At 40.2% G+C, this 15,835-nt stretch overlaps 1 protein-coding gene across 3 annotated transcripts in view; it reads right to left on the reverse strand.

Moving 5' to 3' along the window:
• The window catches only part of LOC127445056 (E3 ubiquitin-protein ligase RNF38-like), a 50,160-nt gene that overhangs the window by 18,278 nt on the left and 16,047 nt on the right, over nt 1–15,835 (reverse strand). For all 3 annotated transcript variants that reach the window (XM_051704792.1, XM_051704791.1, XM_051704793.1), the window contains one exon: nt 7,024–7,085. In XM_051704792.1, the coding sequence (XP_051560752.1) occupies nt 7,024–7,085 (62 nt within the window). The remainder of the gene's footprint in view (nt 1–7,023; nt 7,086–15,835) is intronic.

The following is a 15,835-nucleotide window of genomic DNA, read 5'->3' on the forward strand; positions in this document are numbered from 1 at the left end:
GCACGCGCTCGAGGGACGAGCGTCCCTTCGACAGAGTGTGCCTCAGCCGGGTGCGGTTTCAGTCTCTTCCCCTTAGATCGGGACATTTTGCGCAACTCATAGAAGAGTCGCTGACTGCACAGAGAAATGCCAGTTTTGGAGTTTGTAGTTATTTACATGACCTGCTTCCTAATTATTTTAACTTTAATAAAGCTAAAATATAACTGCATTAAAGATGTAACTGGGTGTTTCCTTTAAAGACGTTCAACACGCAAGTATTGCTTAAGCTGAGCGGCAGCTCCGGCTCCGCTTATTCCACAATGAGAGTGTTTCTGTATTTACTTTTGTATTTTTGTATAATTCCCTCATACTTTGCGATCTACATCACCTGAAGCTGTTTGGAAAATTTAGAGTGCGTCTGTACTCTGAGCTGTGTTTTCTTTCACTCCTCAGTCAGTCAACTGCAGTGACTTCATATGATCTCGCGTTACGTTAAATGATTTTTGCTGACAATGTCGACTAATTGTTTCAGCCCTACTTGGCATACAAATGAATTGAGGTACAACTAACATGTACATGATGGACAAAGCAGAGCTACAATAACATTATCCAGATCTGCAAAAAAATATGAACTCTTGTTTTAGTCCGACCGAAATCGAATTTTGAAGTACATGTAAATGCACTGAATGTGTGTGTGTGTGTGTGTGTGTGTGTGTGTGTGTGTGGTGATTGTGGCTTTAATATGGAGGCGGGGAGGCTGGTGAAGCAAGGCAGATAGTGACCAGCGCACTTCTATTAGTCTTCTTCAGTCCTCTTTGGAGCAGGCACCAAGAGAGAGGAGGGCAAAAGAGAAGAAGGTGAAGGGAAGGATGAGAAATGGGTGTCTGAGAATCCAATTCTGGAGGGGGGGATGGCTAGATGGGAATGATGAGGGGGGGGAGGGAGAGGACAGGAGTGATGCCCCAGGGGGCAGTTGGGTGGGGCACGGAGAAAGAGCAGAAAATGAGTATGAAAATGATGAACTATGAGCAGTGCCTGGAACACAGCCTCAGGACATTTACACAGAACCATCCCAAAACCAGCAGCTGCCCACCCACACACACTACACCCCAACTATGCCAAGCCGGTCACATACGGCTATTATAATAATGCACATAGCAGGGAACTTGTTATTTAAGTTATAAATAACACATCTGCCCAAACCCAGTCAGACAGGTCCATTAGTATGAAACATTAATGGGGGCCATACATCCATGTTTGGGGGAGACGTGTGGGTGAGGGGTACAGAGTGTGAACGTGTGTCTGCGCATGTGGACTTCACAAGTCATTGATCAGTTCTCCTAAACATGTTAAGATAGTCGGCACAGGTCTGATTGCATTCATGGTTTCAGATTATAAACAGTCCCGGAGCCGTATGAGCATGTGAGAGAGCTCAACATCCTGTTTAAAATTACAGCTCGAGCACCCGCCATCACATGCTCAACAAATACCGAGCGTTCTCTGCCTGGGGGCCACTCCATCCACAGAGAATAACCACTGCTATTGTGAGGGAGCTTGGCAAACTGCTGAACATCCAGCCGCCACATCCATGCGATCCGAGAGCAGTCAGCACTGCTGTGGACAGTGGAGGCCTAGGAGGGGGGCTGTGTTGTCAAACCATGACAGCACTTAAAGGGCTGGGAATCGAAAGGGATTTATCAATTTCAGTTTGATTCTGCTTAATTCTGAAATGTGTGAAAAACACTTTATCTTAAAGCAGATTAAATAACCTACACCACTAAAAATGAATATAAACCTGCACAGTTGCATATAACAATAAATGCACAGTGCATATGCCCAGCTAACAACCAAAACCAAATCTTATAAAACGTACACACTGTACACAAGGCATATCCGTCACAATTGTGAAAAACAGGCTGACACAATGGATGCTAAATTTGGAATCATAGTATGGTGAAGGTTTAGCTCTGGAATATTAATAAGGCTGTCTGACTGGACACTTAAAGGTGATCTGTGTAATATTTTCAATGTTAAAAGGAATATTCCGGGTTCCATACAAGTTAAGCTCAATCGACAGCATTTGTGGCATAATATTGATTACCACTCAAATAAATTTGGACTTACTTTTTAGAAAAAAAAATGCAAACATCTGGATTCCAATGAGGCACTTACAATGGAAGTCAATGGGGGCCAATTTTTGAACATTAAAATACTCACTTTTTTAAAAAGTTTAGCCACAAAACAAACAATATGTGTACACATGATTTTAGTGTGATAAAACAGCTTCCAAACCTTTTCTGCGCAACTTAGTTGCCATGACAATGTAATGTCAACACACCCTAAAATGACTATAAAAATGATAATTTAAACAAATTTAAAGCTCAAATAATATATGAGAGTTTTAACAGAAGAATTAATGTTATGTTATTTACAGCTGATAAACACACTGATAAATAAATACTACTAGCCTATAATTTTCAGTAATGTGCCTGAAATTGCAGCATTTCCAAACATACTGGTATCCATATTGGCAAGCAAAAAAAGAAAGCGTTGGTACTTACATTCCTTCTTAAAGGGATAGTTTACACAAAAATGAAAATTCTCCCATCATTTACTCACCACCCTCATACCACCCCAGATGTGTATGACTTCCTTTAATCTGCTGAACACAAACAATTCTAAAAAAGATTTTTAGAAGAATATCTCAGCTCTGTTGGTCCTCACAATGCAAATGAATGGTGATCAGCACTCTGAAGCTCCAAAAAGCACATAAAGCCAGCATAATAGTAATCCATAAGACTCCGGTGGTTAAAATCATGTATTTGGAAGCTATATGATAGGTGAGGGTGAAAAACGGATCAATATTTAAGTCCTGTTTTTACTGTAGATACACTTTCTTTTCCACATTCTGGTGTGGAAGTGACTTTCACATTCAGCCACCTACTGGTCGGGGCTGGTCAAAGTGGAGGTTTATAGTAAAAAAGGACTAAAATATTGATCCGTTTCTCACCCTCACCTGAAGACATGGATTTAACCACTGGAGTTGTATGGATTACTTAGTTCTGGTCACCATTCACTTGCATTGTGAGGACCAACAAAGCTGAGATATTCTTCTAAAAATCTTTGTTTGTGTTCTGCAGAAGAAAGTAAGTCATACACATCTGGGATGGCATGAGGGTGAGTAAATGATGAATGAATTTTCATTTTAGAGTGAACCATCCCTTTAAAAGTGTATTGAATTGATGCATCCATAGTGCTTTTATCAAAAGTGACTAACAGTACACTTAGCAATCTGGGGTTAAGTGCCTCGCAGAAGGGCACAATGGTGGTTGTTCAGGGATTGCCCTAGAGGGATTTAACCTACAACTTCTCTTTTCCCAGCCCAGATTTTTAACCACTACATTACATCCATCTGAATCTAATAAACCTTCTAAAAAAATTTTTTTTAATACTTTTCAGTTCCTATTAAAATGAATAGGCAATTGGTAAGTGATTCTGTTTTATTTACTCACCAAAGCCACTGGTTGCATTTTTGACCCTGGTTGCATGCATGCTTGCTGAATGGCAAGTTGACATCATGAGATGATGAGAACTCCCAAAACAATAATCAACAGAAGATTCCACATCCTCGCATGCTTAACCGAAGTGCTCCTTTGATTTGAGAATCCACAATGTGCTCCTGTTTCAGTGTAATGCTTCAATATTTAATAAGCTGAGACTATAAAGTCCTTGCTCTGGGGGTGACTGCTCTTCAAACGGCGAGTTTGTGGAAGTGCTCAGAATAAGCAGGTCCCCTCATCTCCTCCTCTCTCTCTCATTATTTTTCACCCTTTCATTTCTCCTCCCTCATTCCCTCCCTCCCTCCCATGCTCTGTACCCACATATCCCTCTCTCTCTCTGACAGCCAAACCCATTTGAGGCCGCCTCTACTTTCTACACCATAGAGAGCCTGTTTCTGCCTGTGTGGAGGCCTAGGAATGGATAGACACACACAAACACGTCTCAGTTTCAGCACTCTATATTCAGGACCTCCCAAGAGTCAACACGTCCTGTTCTGCTGTTCATATAGCCAGCACCAGGAACAAAGCTTTCAAACTGCTCCACACCCCAAATATGCTTTGTTTAGACCAGAACAGTCAGCACACACAGGATGAGACAGTTACCCACCGGTTCAAATACGCTTCTTTTTGGTATGTGCAGTATCTCACTCTCAAACACAAGAAACAGCAAGGTTTGTTGGCCTGGTTTCTTTTTGACCCTATGGCTTTGTTCACACTGCATTTAAATCGGATTTGTTTTTAAAATCCAATCTTAAAGACTGACTGTTCACATTGTCAATTTGCAAGTGATCAAATCTAATCAGGCAGTGTAGTAAGTATCCAGTGTACCTTCATAGTATACCCTATAAAGTAATGATGTACGCACAATGTATATACTATACACAAAGTATACTGGTATAGTACTTAAGCTTTGTTCACACTGCACATAAATTCACTATTCACTACAAATTGAGTGTCATTTGGTTCCGTATATGTGCAAAGAGCTCTTGTGCACTTTGTATGAGGTTACATACATGGTGTGTCCCGAATAATGAACAAAAATAGCTTGAAATAAGTTCAGACTTTGACAAATTCGAAAAAACAAACACATTTTATGTGGTCTGGATAGGGTTTTTAAAAATCGAATCACGTGTTTTGCTGCGGTTCAGCCTACAAACTGATTTGGAGTTAGAAAAACCAAAGCAAATTGGATTTTTGCTGCCTGTCAGAACAAAGCCTAAAAGCTACAGCAGCAATAGCATTTGAGTTTGTGGGGGAACAAAAGCCTCTCGGGCTTTTGTTTTCCAACCCATCAGAAATAAGGCCTAAATTCCCATACGTTTCATTACACCATAACTCAGTCTCTCTCACACACCAACACAGCCCCACCCAACTTTTTTCCACTCCCTTCATTTCAACAGCCATCAATTTCTCTGCCACTGTTCCAGAATCTCTGTGTCCCACAGCTGGAGGTTAAATCATTAGTGCCCCCTCTCCCCCTTCCATGCTTTCCTCTCTCTCTCCTATTATCCCTTCTTCCTCTCTCCCCACCCGTTTGCATACTCCCCCACTTCCTTCACTCACAGGCCCAGGTCCGCACCCAGAAGCTGGCTTCAGCCAATCATAGAGCTGCACTCTGCAAGCCCTCCTCCCCCTGACTGTAAACAAAGTAGTGTTAAACTGGGCAGGAAATGCCATTTGTTTTTGTGCTTTCTTCCTCTCTTCACCTCTCTTTAGTTTAAAAGGCTAGCAATGACAATGAACACCACGTTCCCCCCAAAATCCAAGAAGTCCTCACTGCAGACTGTAGCGCGATGACGTAGTGGATCTTCGTGATGTAGTGGATGTTATAATGCGCAATTTATTCAGTGTTTACTACATATAGCATTGTGTGTAATTATAGAGTAAGAGAGTGCAATAATTATTGCATTATTTTGTCATAAGTATTGCATACTCACAACTTTTAGGCATTGCAGATTTAAACCTAAAATTAGTTGATGCCAAGTATTGTCAATTAATTTATTTGGTATAGAAAATTACATGAAAGTGTTATTTTTGATTAGATATTTGATAATGCGAGCAGTCTTGTGGTGATAAAATACAAAACAATGCATCCATCCATCCATCCATTTTCTATAGCCGTTTATCCTATGTAGGGTCATGGGGAGTGCTGGAGTCTATCCCAGCTGTCTCGGGCCGAAAGCAGGGAAACACCCTGGATAGGTGGCAAAACAACGCATATATCCAGAATTTCAAACAAGCACCAAATTTTAAAGCTGCCAGAAGGAAAATAACATTTGTTATATGGATGATGAATTTAAACATTAAAGCTTATACAGACGAAGATGTCTAACGGTAGTAGTTAAAACATTTAGCAAGCCACTAATCTAGCCTGTTGAACAAAATAGCAAATAAGGTACATGCCAGACTGATAACACCAAATACAATTTGTGTGACAAGTTGTAAAGAGAATCTGATGAAATATACAGTTGTGCGCGTGCACATTAATAAACATCCAGTACGTCACGAAAATCGATTATAGTCTGCAGCAAGAACAGTCTCCCAAAATCCCTTAACACATCACAGCTCTATGTTTGAATATGCATGAAGGTGTCGGACCGATTCCTGAATATCAATAAAGCATAAAATTAGTTTTTAATATAGAACCAACGCAAGAAAAACAGCAATAGCCTCAGCACAGTGTTAAGACTGAGCATTATGCCACATGCAGTGGGGCTAAAAAGCATTTGAAGTCACAGTTAAAAATTTATGTAATTCTATTTCACAACCAAATACCAAACCTAGAGATATTTATCTTTCAAGGATAAGTGTAACCGGTCCTGCTCAACCTGCTCCGAGCGGGATTCGAACCGGCGTCAGCCGGCATGGAAGTCGGGCGCGCTAACAAGCAGGCTAAAGGCTACAGCCTCTAGCCTCAGTCGCTAGTGTGCCTCAAGGCCAGGGGAGTGAGGTTTACACATACCGCACAGCTATCACATACCAGCTGGCTCCTGTTACACTCACCCCCCTAAACCTCACTCCCATCCAGGTCACTGCACTACTGTAACTGGTCCTGCTCGACCCGCTCCGAGTGGGATTTGAACCGGCATATGTATATATATATATATATATATATATATACAAACATAAATAGTTTTAAAATATTGCCTTTACTGACACTGATGGCTGATTTGCTGAGAAAGTGACTCTGATTCAGACACTTTAAAATGTGGCTTAAGTGTACAAATACTTTATACTATGATATATGTGACAAAGGCGAAATTTGATAAGATTTGGCGTGTCACTAAACGGTAACTAGATTAATATTTTGTAGCAAATTCTACTTTGACAACACATTTGCGAACATTTCAATCATAGGCTGCAGCCCCAAGGAGAACTGTTAAATCCTAGACGAACGTCAATATTCGGTATGAAGAATTTGGCTGTTAGTTTACATTATGAACAACATTAGCAGATATACAGACTATAACAACTGATGTCTTACCTTGTCAGTGGCATCTGCATAAGCATGCTCTGATTTATAGTGGTATACTCCTCCCATTGCACCTAGAGACAGCATAAGAACAGTTAAAAATCACACATTAAACAACAGATAATGTGTTGCAATAGCTAAAATACACAATTGTTTAATTTTTACAGCTTGATTGGCAATAAACCCTTTCAACAGATCTAAAAATAGACGCTTGATCCAGCAGCTTTAAAGGATATCAGCAGCATGTTGAGACATCTGGGCATTTCTTTAATATTGCCTACCGCTTTATTACATTAATGTAATCAGAAACACCATCATAATCATCATTTCGTACCCTCTTTATAATACTGTAGTATAAGCTCCTGTAATACTGTTTTAGAATTTTTGTTTGCAAAGGATAAACCGAATTTACTTGGGTCAATCCTACTAATTAATTTTATGGGTGCTCTAGATGTTTCTATAGTTAATGCTCATCCATTGTGATGACGAATGTTGTTGTTGTTGTTGTTGTTGTTATGGAAAGATACATAAGAGGGAGACACAGGGTAAATACATTAATCCCAGATTAGAGTAGGGTGCTTTCATTATAATGTATCCAAGACTTTTGTTTTATGTGTCTTTTTTATTTTTTTTGGTGCCCGTGCGTGTTTGTTTGGGTTTCCAGCGTCTTTGTGAATGTTTCATCAGATGAGAACAGGATTACCCTTGAACATTCCCAAAAAACCTCTCCAAGGACAAGGACGCTTGTGTGTGTCTATGTATGTGTGAGCATGTGTGAAGTGCCCACAAAAAAGCTTTTTATTTGAACTCATGCTTCTATTTTCCTGTCACCAAAAAGTTATTTTTAGTCCCTTTTTCTCTCAATGACAGAGCGAGTGAGTGAAGTAAGGAGTGACTGACGACTAAGATAAGAGAGAATGCGAAAGAGTGCAAGCAAAAGAGAGAGAGAGAGAGAGAGAGATAGAGAGAAAAACTTGAATGGGTACGAGGAGGATATACACAAATATAATGTGGCAACAGTTACACTGTAAAGTTTTGGAAGGGGCTATTTAAATGCGGGAATAAACCACCTAATTACTGTTCTGTTTGTGTACGGAATACAGGAGTCAATCTTGAATCTATGATAGTTGACATAATGATGACCATAGCAACCTACTGGCTTTGGTTATTTTTGACGAAAGTAAAAGTACCAAATGGAGACAAATTATCTGAAACCATATAGTAACCTGTCCATGTTTTATGCACGCTCTTAAAGATGCCGCAATTAAACGGCAATGTGCGAATTGCTGATATTAGAACTCAAAGCTACATTAACTGATTGTGCAGTTCTGTACACAATATGCAGATTAAATAAAAATTTGGTTGACTGAATTTGGGTTGTACAATACAGTTGCCACTTCTAAAAAATAACCGAACTGTGTGTGTACAAAACAAGATTTAGGAGCGATAACTGTATTTTATGGACGGTATCGGCTGCGATGCAGACGTTTTAACTGGATTGGGTTTCGGTTTGACAATCCAATTCAAATCCGATGTAGTGCGTTATTAATGGTTGTTACGGTCAAGCTCCAAAAGTGACAAAAGAACCACAAAAGCACCATTAAAGAAGTCCATATGACTCGTATATTGTATTCAAAGTCTGTTGAAGCCATAGTTCATTTTATGAATCACAAAAGGCTGCGCTTTATAAATAAATACATAGTCTGCACGTAATTGTGGGACTCATGATGAGGTGCTGTTTTCAGCACTCTCAGAGCGGCCTAAGTGAGAGGCCAGATAAAGAGCGATCCAAAAATCCCCTATGATGTGGCCAGCAGGAAGAAAAGTGTCCTCGCCCGGAACAGGGAAACCGGAGCCCTCTCCTGGAGCCAGGCACGGGAGAAGAGCTTGCAGGTGAGCGCCTAGTGGCTGGGCTTTGACCCATGGGGCCCACAGTGGGGCCAATGTGGGGACCACCCACCACCTGCAAGAGGAGAAATAGGGGACCGGTGCGATGCCCAACGGTGATTTCCAACAATGAAAACTGAAATCACTAAATTTGAATGAAAAGCACATTAAACTCCTGTAAACTACACACAAACTCAAAGATCTTCCTGGAATGTTGTAGAGGTTTGTGTTAGAGTACTCCCAATCAGTTCCACATGGTGTGGTAAAGATATTCTAAAATGATTAAGAAAAAACGACACTGGTATGCGTTTGGGATCGATTTTGACTGATACTCAAGAGTTCAGGTATCGGAATCGGATCGGGAAAGAAAAAGCGGTATCAGTGCATCGTTACTGTATTTGGCTGAAGTGTATACGTGGCCTGTGTGTGTTTGACTGTTACTAATTAAACCATCAGTCAGACAGACGAGTCTCATTAATTAGAATCTCTATAAAGTATTTCTTCACACTAAAAGGTAACGTTTCATGCTGACAGAATTTTTCACAACATAAAATCTGAAACTAATTTCTCATATTACTAAGGGCAACTAAAGATCTGAAAAAAATGAGCATGAAAATGTGTTTAGCTTCAATTCACACTGTTCAATTGTGCGGTTTTAACAGAGTTTACAGCACCCAGCCTACCACTGTCTTCACACACATTAAACGAAAGGTCTGAATTAAAAATATTCAGAGATATAAAGCATTGTGAAATTTAAGTCAGACTGTGCTGTACTGTACGTGAAATGTGTTTAGTGCTTAATCTGTTCTGTTGAGGCACCATCATGGGACATTTTCAGTACTGTTATTGGACAAACTCATCGTAAACAGTCCAGACATGCTGTGATAGATACAAATGGACCAATACACAAACACTTTTTGCAGTCATAATCAAAGGAACGAAAAGAAGGGAGGGAAAGGAGGTATAGAGGAAGAGAAAGAGGACCACAGAAGGAAGAAGTAGAATAAACCTTGAATAGAGCTGCAAACAAGACTCATTGCAGAAAACGAAGAGAGCGTGGCAGGGCGGGGAGAGTCATTTATTTTCAAGAGGGAATTTATCCAAAAGTGAGTAAATGGAGAGTGCACAGACAAACAAACACAGTTGAAAGCATACACCTCTGGCTCTGACACAGTAATGACTAGAACAAGCTCTACACCCAGGGTCCAAAATGAACATTTTGCCAAACCTGCCAACGGCGAGTGAATTGAGAAAAATGTTCTCCGTAATTATTCCTTACAAGTCAATATACTGTACATTAAAATAAAACACTTATTTTTGTTCTTATGACAATAAGACTGTCATTTTTTTCATATGTGACAAACAGCAAGAGTCACTGTCACACTGCAGCAGCATATATGGTGAAACTACACCTGTAACAAAAACACACATACTCAAGTGACACTGATTTGATACATAGTGACATTGTTCCATATTAGTTTTGGTGGCTTAATGCGAGAAATACTGTAGTTCCTTATAAAGTTATTGTTGGGCAAATTCATTTGACCCACTTTTGGTGCTTTGGCGATGTTAGTTCTGGACCCTGCCTATATCTGCAAAAACTATCTGGAGGAGAGGAGAGGCCTGGTGTCACTCAGTAGGGGATGAGAGGAGACAAGAGGTGTTCTGAGTGATGTTATGGGAAGGAAAGAGATCCAGGGAAAAATGGAGAGAAAGAGAGAGAGCGGGAGGGAGAGACAGGGGACTAAGGCTTTCCCACTCCACTACTATTGATTTTTCTGAGCTTCAGACTGCATCAGCTTTATCTGTCCATTCCAGCTCCATCCTTCCACCCTGCCTGAGCCCATCCATCCATACATCCATGGTTGGCTTCCACCGTCACCCTCATTCCAGGGTTATGTTTCTCTCTCCATCCATTCTGCCAAAGTAGAAAAACAAGCCGCTCTCCTTTGTCTGCATGCATTTCCATCCTCTCTTTCAGTAAATGTATCAAGAACGTCCCTTCTCGCTAGTCATTAATACAAAAGTCATATGAGGACCCAACTACACAATCTGTGACAAATTGAATTAGCCAGATAACCAGCAAACATTCAAGATGTAAGGGTCCTCTGCCAAAAAACAAATTTGCGATACATTTTCTCATGGAATTGTATCGATGCTTAAGATCGTCTCATAATATTTCTTTTCAACTATTTGTGTATTCATATCATGTCCATTTTAATTTAAAAAAAAGAAACCGGTCATCTAAATAAGTGCAAACTCAAAGCACTGTTCTTCAGTGCAGTCATAGATGCTTCTATGAGGGACATTAGAGACCTAAACTGAGTCTGCAGGATTCACTGTTTCTCTCGCGGATATGCTGGGCATTTCTCACACGTTTGACACTATGGCAAGGTTGCTCTTTTATTCTGTACAGAACCCTCTACAATGCACATACAGTGCTGTGAAAACGTATTTGCTGATTTCTTCTATTTTTGTGTATTATTCATACTAAATGGTTTTAGATCTTCAAATGAGATATAACATAAAACAAAGGCAACTGGAGTAAACACAAAATACAGTTTTCAAATATATATTGAAACAAAAAGTTATCCAACACCTACGTATCTCTCTCATGTGAAAAACTAACTGCCCCCTTAAACTTAATAGCTGGTTGTGCCACCTTTAGCAGCAACAACTGCAACCAAACGCTTCCAATAACTGGAGATCACTCTTTCACAACGCCGTGGTGGAATTTTAGCCCACTCTTCTTTGCAGAACTGCTTTAGTTCAGCCACATTGGAGGGTTGGAGCATAAACTGCCCATTTAAGGTCCTGCCACAGCATCTCAATCCAGTTACGCTTGAGCTTCAACTCATGGACTGACATTCTCCTTTAGGATTTTCTGGTAGAGAGCAGAATTCATGTTTCTCTCAATTGTTGCAAGTCGCCCTGGCCCTGAAGCAGCAAAGCATCCCCACACGTCACACTATCACCACCATGCTTGACCGTAGGTATGCTGTTCTTTTTGTGGAATACTGTGTTTGATTTACTCCAGATATAAGGGGACCCCTGTCTTCCAAAGAGTTCCACTTTCGACTCATCAGTCCACAGAACATTCTCCCAAAAGCTTTGAGGATCATCAAGGTGTGTTTTGGCAAAATTCAGATGAGCCTTAATGTTCTTCTGGGTTTTTACCTCGCCACTCTTCCATGGATGGCATTTTTGGTCAGTGTCTTTCTGATAGTGGAGTCATGAACAGTGACCTTTATTGATGCGAGAGAGGCCTGCAGCTCCTTGGATGTTGTCCTTGGTTTTTTGTGACTTCCAGGATGAGTCGTTGCTGTGCTCTTGGAGGAATGTTGGAAGGTCAGCCACTTCTGGGAAGGTTCACTACTGTGCCAAGTTTTCTCCATTTGGAGATAATGGCTCTCACTGTGGTCCTTTGGAGTCCCAGAGCCTTTGAAATAGCTTTGTAACCCTTCTCAGACTGATGTAGTTCAATCACCTTCAATTTTCCTCATCATTTCTGGAATTTCTTTCGACCCTGGCATAGTGTGCTACTGGGTGAGACCTTTTAGCCAACTTCATGCTGCTGAAAAAGTTGTATTTAGGTGTTGATTTGATTGAACAGGGCTGGCAGTAATCAAGCCTGGTGTGTCTAGTCCAGCTGAACCCCATTATCAATGCGGTTACATAGAATTGGGGATTTAGTATCTAAGGGGGCAAATACTTTCACACAGGCCCAGTTGGTATTAAATAACTTTTTTGCTGCTTTTTTTTCAGTGATGATTAGCCACTTGCTGATTATTTTTCAGATTTCACGGATGCGAGTCAAGAAGCCATTCTGTCAAAGTCCATGCTTCTGGCCTTAGAGACAGTACCATTTTAGCACTTGTTTTACATATCTTTGTAAAAACTTATAAAAAGTACAAATTTGACATATAAACAAACATGCAACAAAAAATATGCAATATAAATGTGCAATTTCAAGGCATCATATTTATTGATGCTAAAATAAGACCAAAATTATGAAAAACAAAAAATAAATGTAAATTAATATTACTGTAATTTACCAAGTTATAAGGCCCCCTGTATTAATAACAGCATTAGCTGAAAGAGTATTTAATAAGCAAAATGGACATTAGGCTATAACTGAAATATGTCCAAATATATTGGAATTGAAACTTGTGAATTGGAATCAAATCTGCATATCGCATCGTGAAATATGTATCGTGATGAATTGTGATATATTGGATCGTGACATACACCAATCAGCCACAACATTAAAACCACCTGCCTAATATTGTGTAGGTCCCCCTAGTGCCACCGAAACAGTGCCAACCCGCATCTCAGAATAGCATTCTGAGATGCTATTCTTCTCAACACAATTGTACGGAGCGGTCATCTGAGTTACCGTAGACTTTGTCAGTTCGAACTAGTCTGGTTATTCTCTGTTGATCTCTCTCATCATCACAGCGTTGCAGAAATACTCAAACCAGCCCGTCTGGCACCAACAATCATCCATGCGATTATCTAATCAGCCAATCATGTGGCAGCAGTGCAGTGCATAAAATCATGCAGATACGGAGGTTCAGTTTCAGGAGCTTCAGTTAATGTTCACATCAACCATCAGAATGGGGAAAAAAATGTGATCTCAGTGATTTGGAGTGTGGCATGATTATTGGTGCCAGATGGGCTGGTTTGAGTATTTCTGTAACTGCTGATCTCCAGGGATTTTCACGCACAACAGTCTCTAGAATTTACTCCGAATGGTGCCAAAAACAAAAAACATCCAGTGAGCGGCAGTTCTGTGGACAGAAATGCCTTGTTAACGAGAGAGGTCAACAGAGAACGGCCAGACTGGTTCGAACTGACAAAGTCTACGGTAACTCAGATAACCACTCTGTACAACTGTGGCGAGAAGAATATCGTGTTGGCACTGTTTTGGCGGCACGAGGGGGTAATATACAACATTAGGCAGGTGGTTTTAATGTATGTATGTATCGCAATACGCATCATATTGTGAGGTGGCTGGCAATACCCAGCCCTAGTTGATACCCCCAACTTTACACTGTTGTGCTCAAAACTGTCTATATTGTGATGTGGCAATGCCAATAAGAATATTAAATTGATAAGAAGAGTAAACAAAAAATTACAATTATATAGCACCTTTTAAAACGGTTTACCGAAGAGATGAAAGACAAATGGAGAGCTACATATAGTGCAATCTTTAAGTATTCAGACCCCTTCATTTTTTTTCACATTTTGCTGTTGCAGCTTTATGCAAAAATGCTTTAAATTATAAAAAAAAAAATAAATAAAAAAATAAAAAATAAAAATAATTTTTCACATCACATTTCACATCAATCTACACTCCATACCCCATACTGTCAAAGCAAAAAACAGATTTTTGATAGCATTGCAAATTTATAAAAAAATAAAAAAATAAAAAGAATTTTGAAAAATCACCGACATTAGTACTCAGACCCTTTGCTATGCCACTTGAAATTTAGCTCAGGTGCATACCATTTATCTGGATCATCTGTGGGATGTTTCTACACTTTGATTGGAGTCCAGCTGTAGTAAATTAAATTGATTAGACATGATTTGGAAAGGCAAACACCTGTCTATATAAGGTCTCAAAGTTGAAAACGCATATCAGAGCAAAAACCAAGCAATGAGGTCAAAGGAACTGCCTGCAAAGCTAAGAGACAGGATTGTGTTAAAGCATAGATCTGGGGAAGGCTTAAAAAAAAAAAAAAAAAAAAAAAAAATTTTTTTTTTTAAAAAATCAGCTGCATTGAAGGTTCCCAAGAGCACAGTGGCCTCCATAATTCTTAAATGGAAGAAGTTGGCCGCCCAGCAAAATTGAGCAATCGGGGGAGAAGGGCCTTGGTAAGAGAGGTGATCAAGAACCCGATGGTCACTTTGGTTGAGCTCCAGTGATCATGTGTTGACGGGAGAAACTTGCAGATGGACAACCATCACTGCAACACTCTACCAATCTGGGCTTTATGGCAGAATCGCCATACGGAAGCCTCTCCTCAGTGCAAGACACATGAAAGCCTGCTTGGAATTAGCAAAAAAGCACCTAAAATGACTCTCAGATTGAGAGAAAAAAAAAAAAAGATTCTCTAGTCTGATGAAACGAAGATTAAACGGTTTGGTCTCAATTCCATGCGTCATGTCTGGAGGAAACCAGGCACCGCTCATCACCTGCACATTATCATCCCAACGGTGAAGCATGGTGGTGGCAGCATCATGCTTTGGGGGTGTTTTTCAGCAGCAGGGACTGTGGGACTGGTCAGTGTTGAAGGAAAGCTGAACACAGCGATATCCTTAATGAAAACCAGGTGCAGAGAGCTCAGGACCTGGGCCGAATGTTCACCTTCCAACAGGACAATGATCCTAAGCACACAGCCAAGACAACGCAAGAGTTGCTTAGGGACAACTCTGTGAATGTCCTTGAGTGGCTCAGCCAGAGCCCAAACTTAAACCCAATCAAACATCTCTGGAGAGACCTGAAAATGGTTGTCCACTGACAGTCCCCATTCAACCTGACAGAGCTTGAGAGGATCTGCAGAGAAGAAATGGCAGAAAATCCCCAAATCCAGGTGTGCAAAGCTTATTGCATCATACCCAAAAAGACTTAAGGCTGCAATCGCTGCCAAAGGTGCTTCAACTAAGTACTGAGTTAAGGGTTTGAATACTTATGTCAAAGTGATATTTCAGTTTTTCTTTTGAATAAATTTGCTATCAAAAATCTGATTTTGCTTTGACATTATGGGGTATGGAGTGTAGATTGATGTGAAAAAAATAATTTAAATCATTTTAGCATAAGGTTGCAACATAACAAAATGTGAAAAAATGAAGGTATCTAAATGCTAGGGCTGGGACTAGTCACAGACCTCCCAATTCGATATTACAGTGATATTTCCTAGCCGATTCGATATGC

This window comes from Myxocyprinus asiaticus, chromosome 8, assembly GCF_019703515.2.
Source record: "Myxocyprinus asiaticus isolate MX2 ecotype Aquarium Trade chromosome 8, UBuf_Myxa_2, whole genome shotgun sequence".
In the NCBI taxonomy this organism is placed as follows: Eukaryota; Metazoa; Chordata; class Actinopteri; order Cypriniformes; family Catostomidae; genus Myxocyprinus; species Myxocyprinus asiaticus.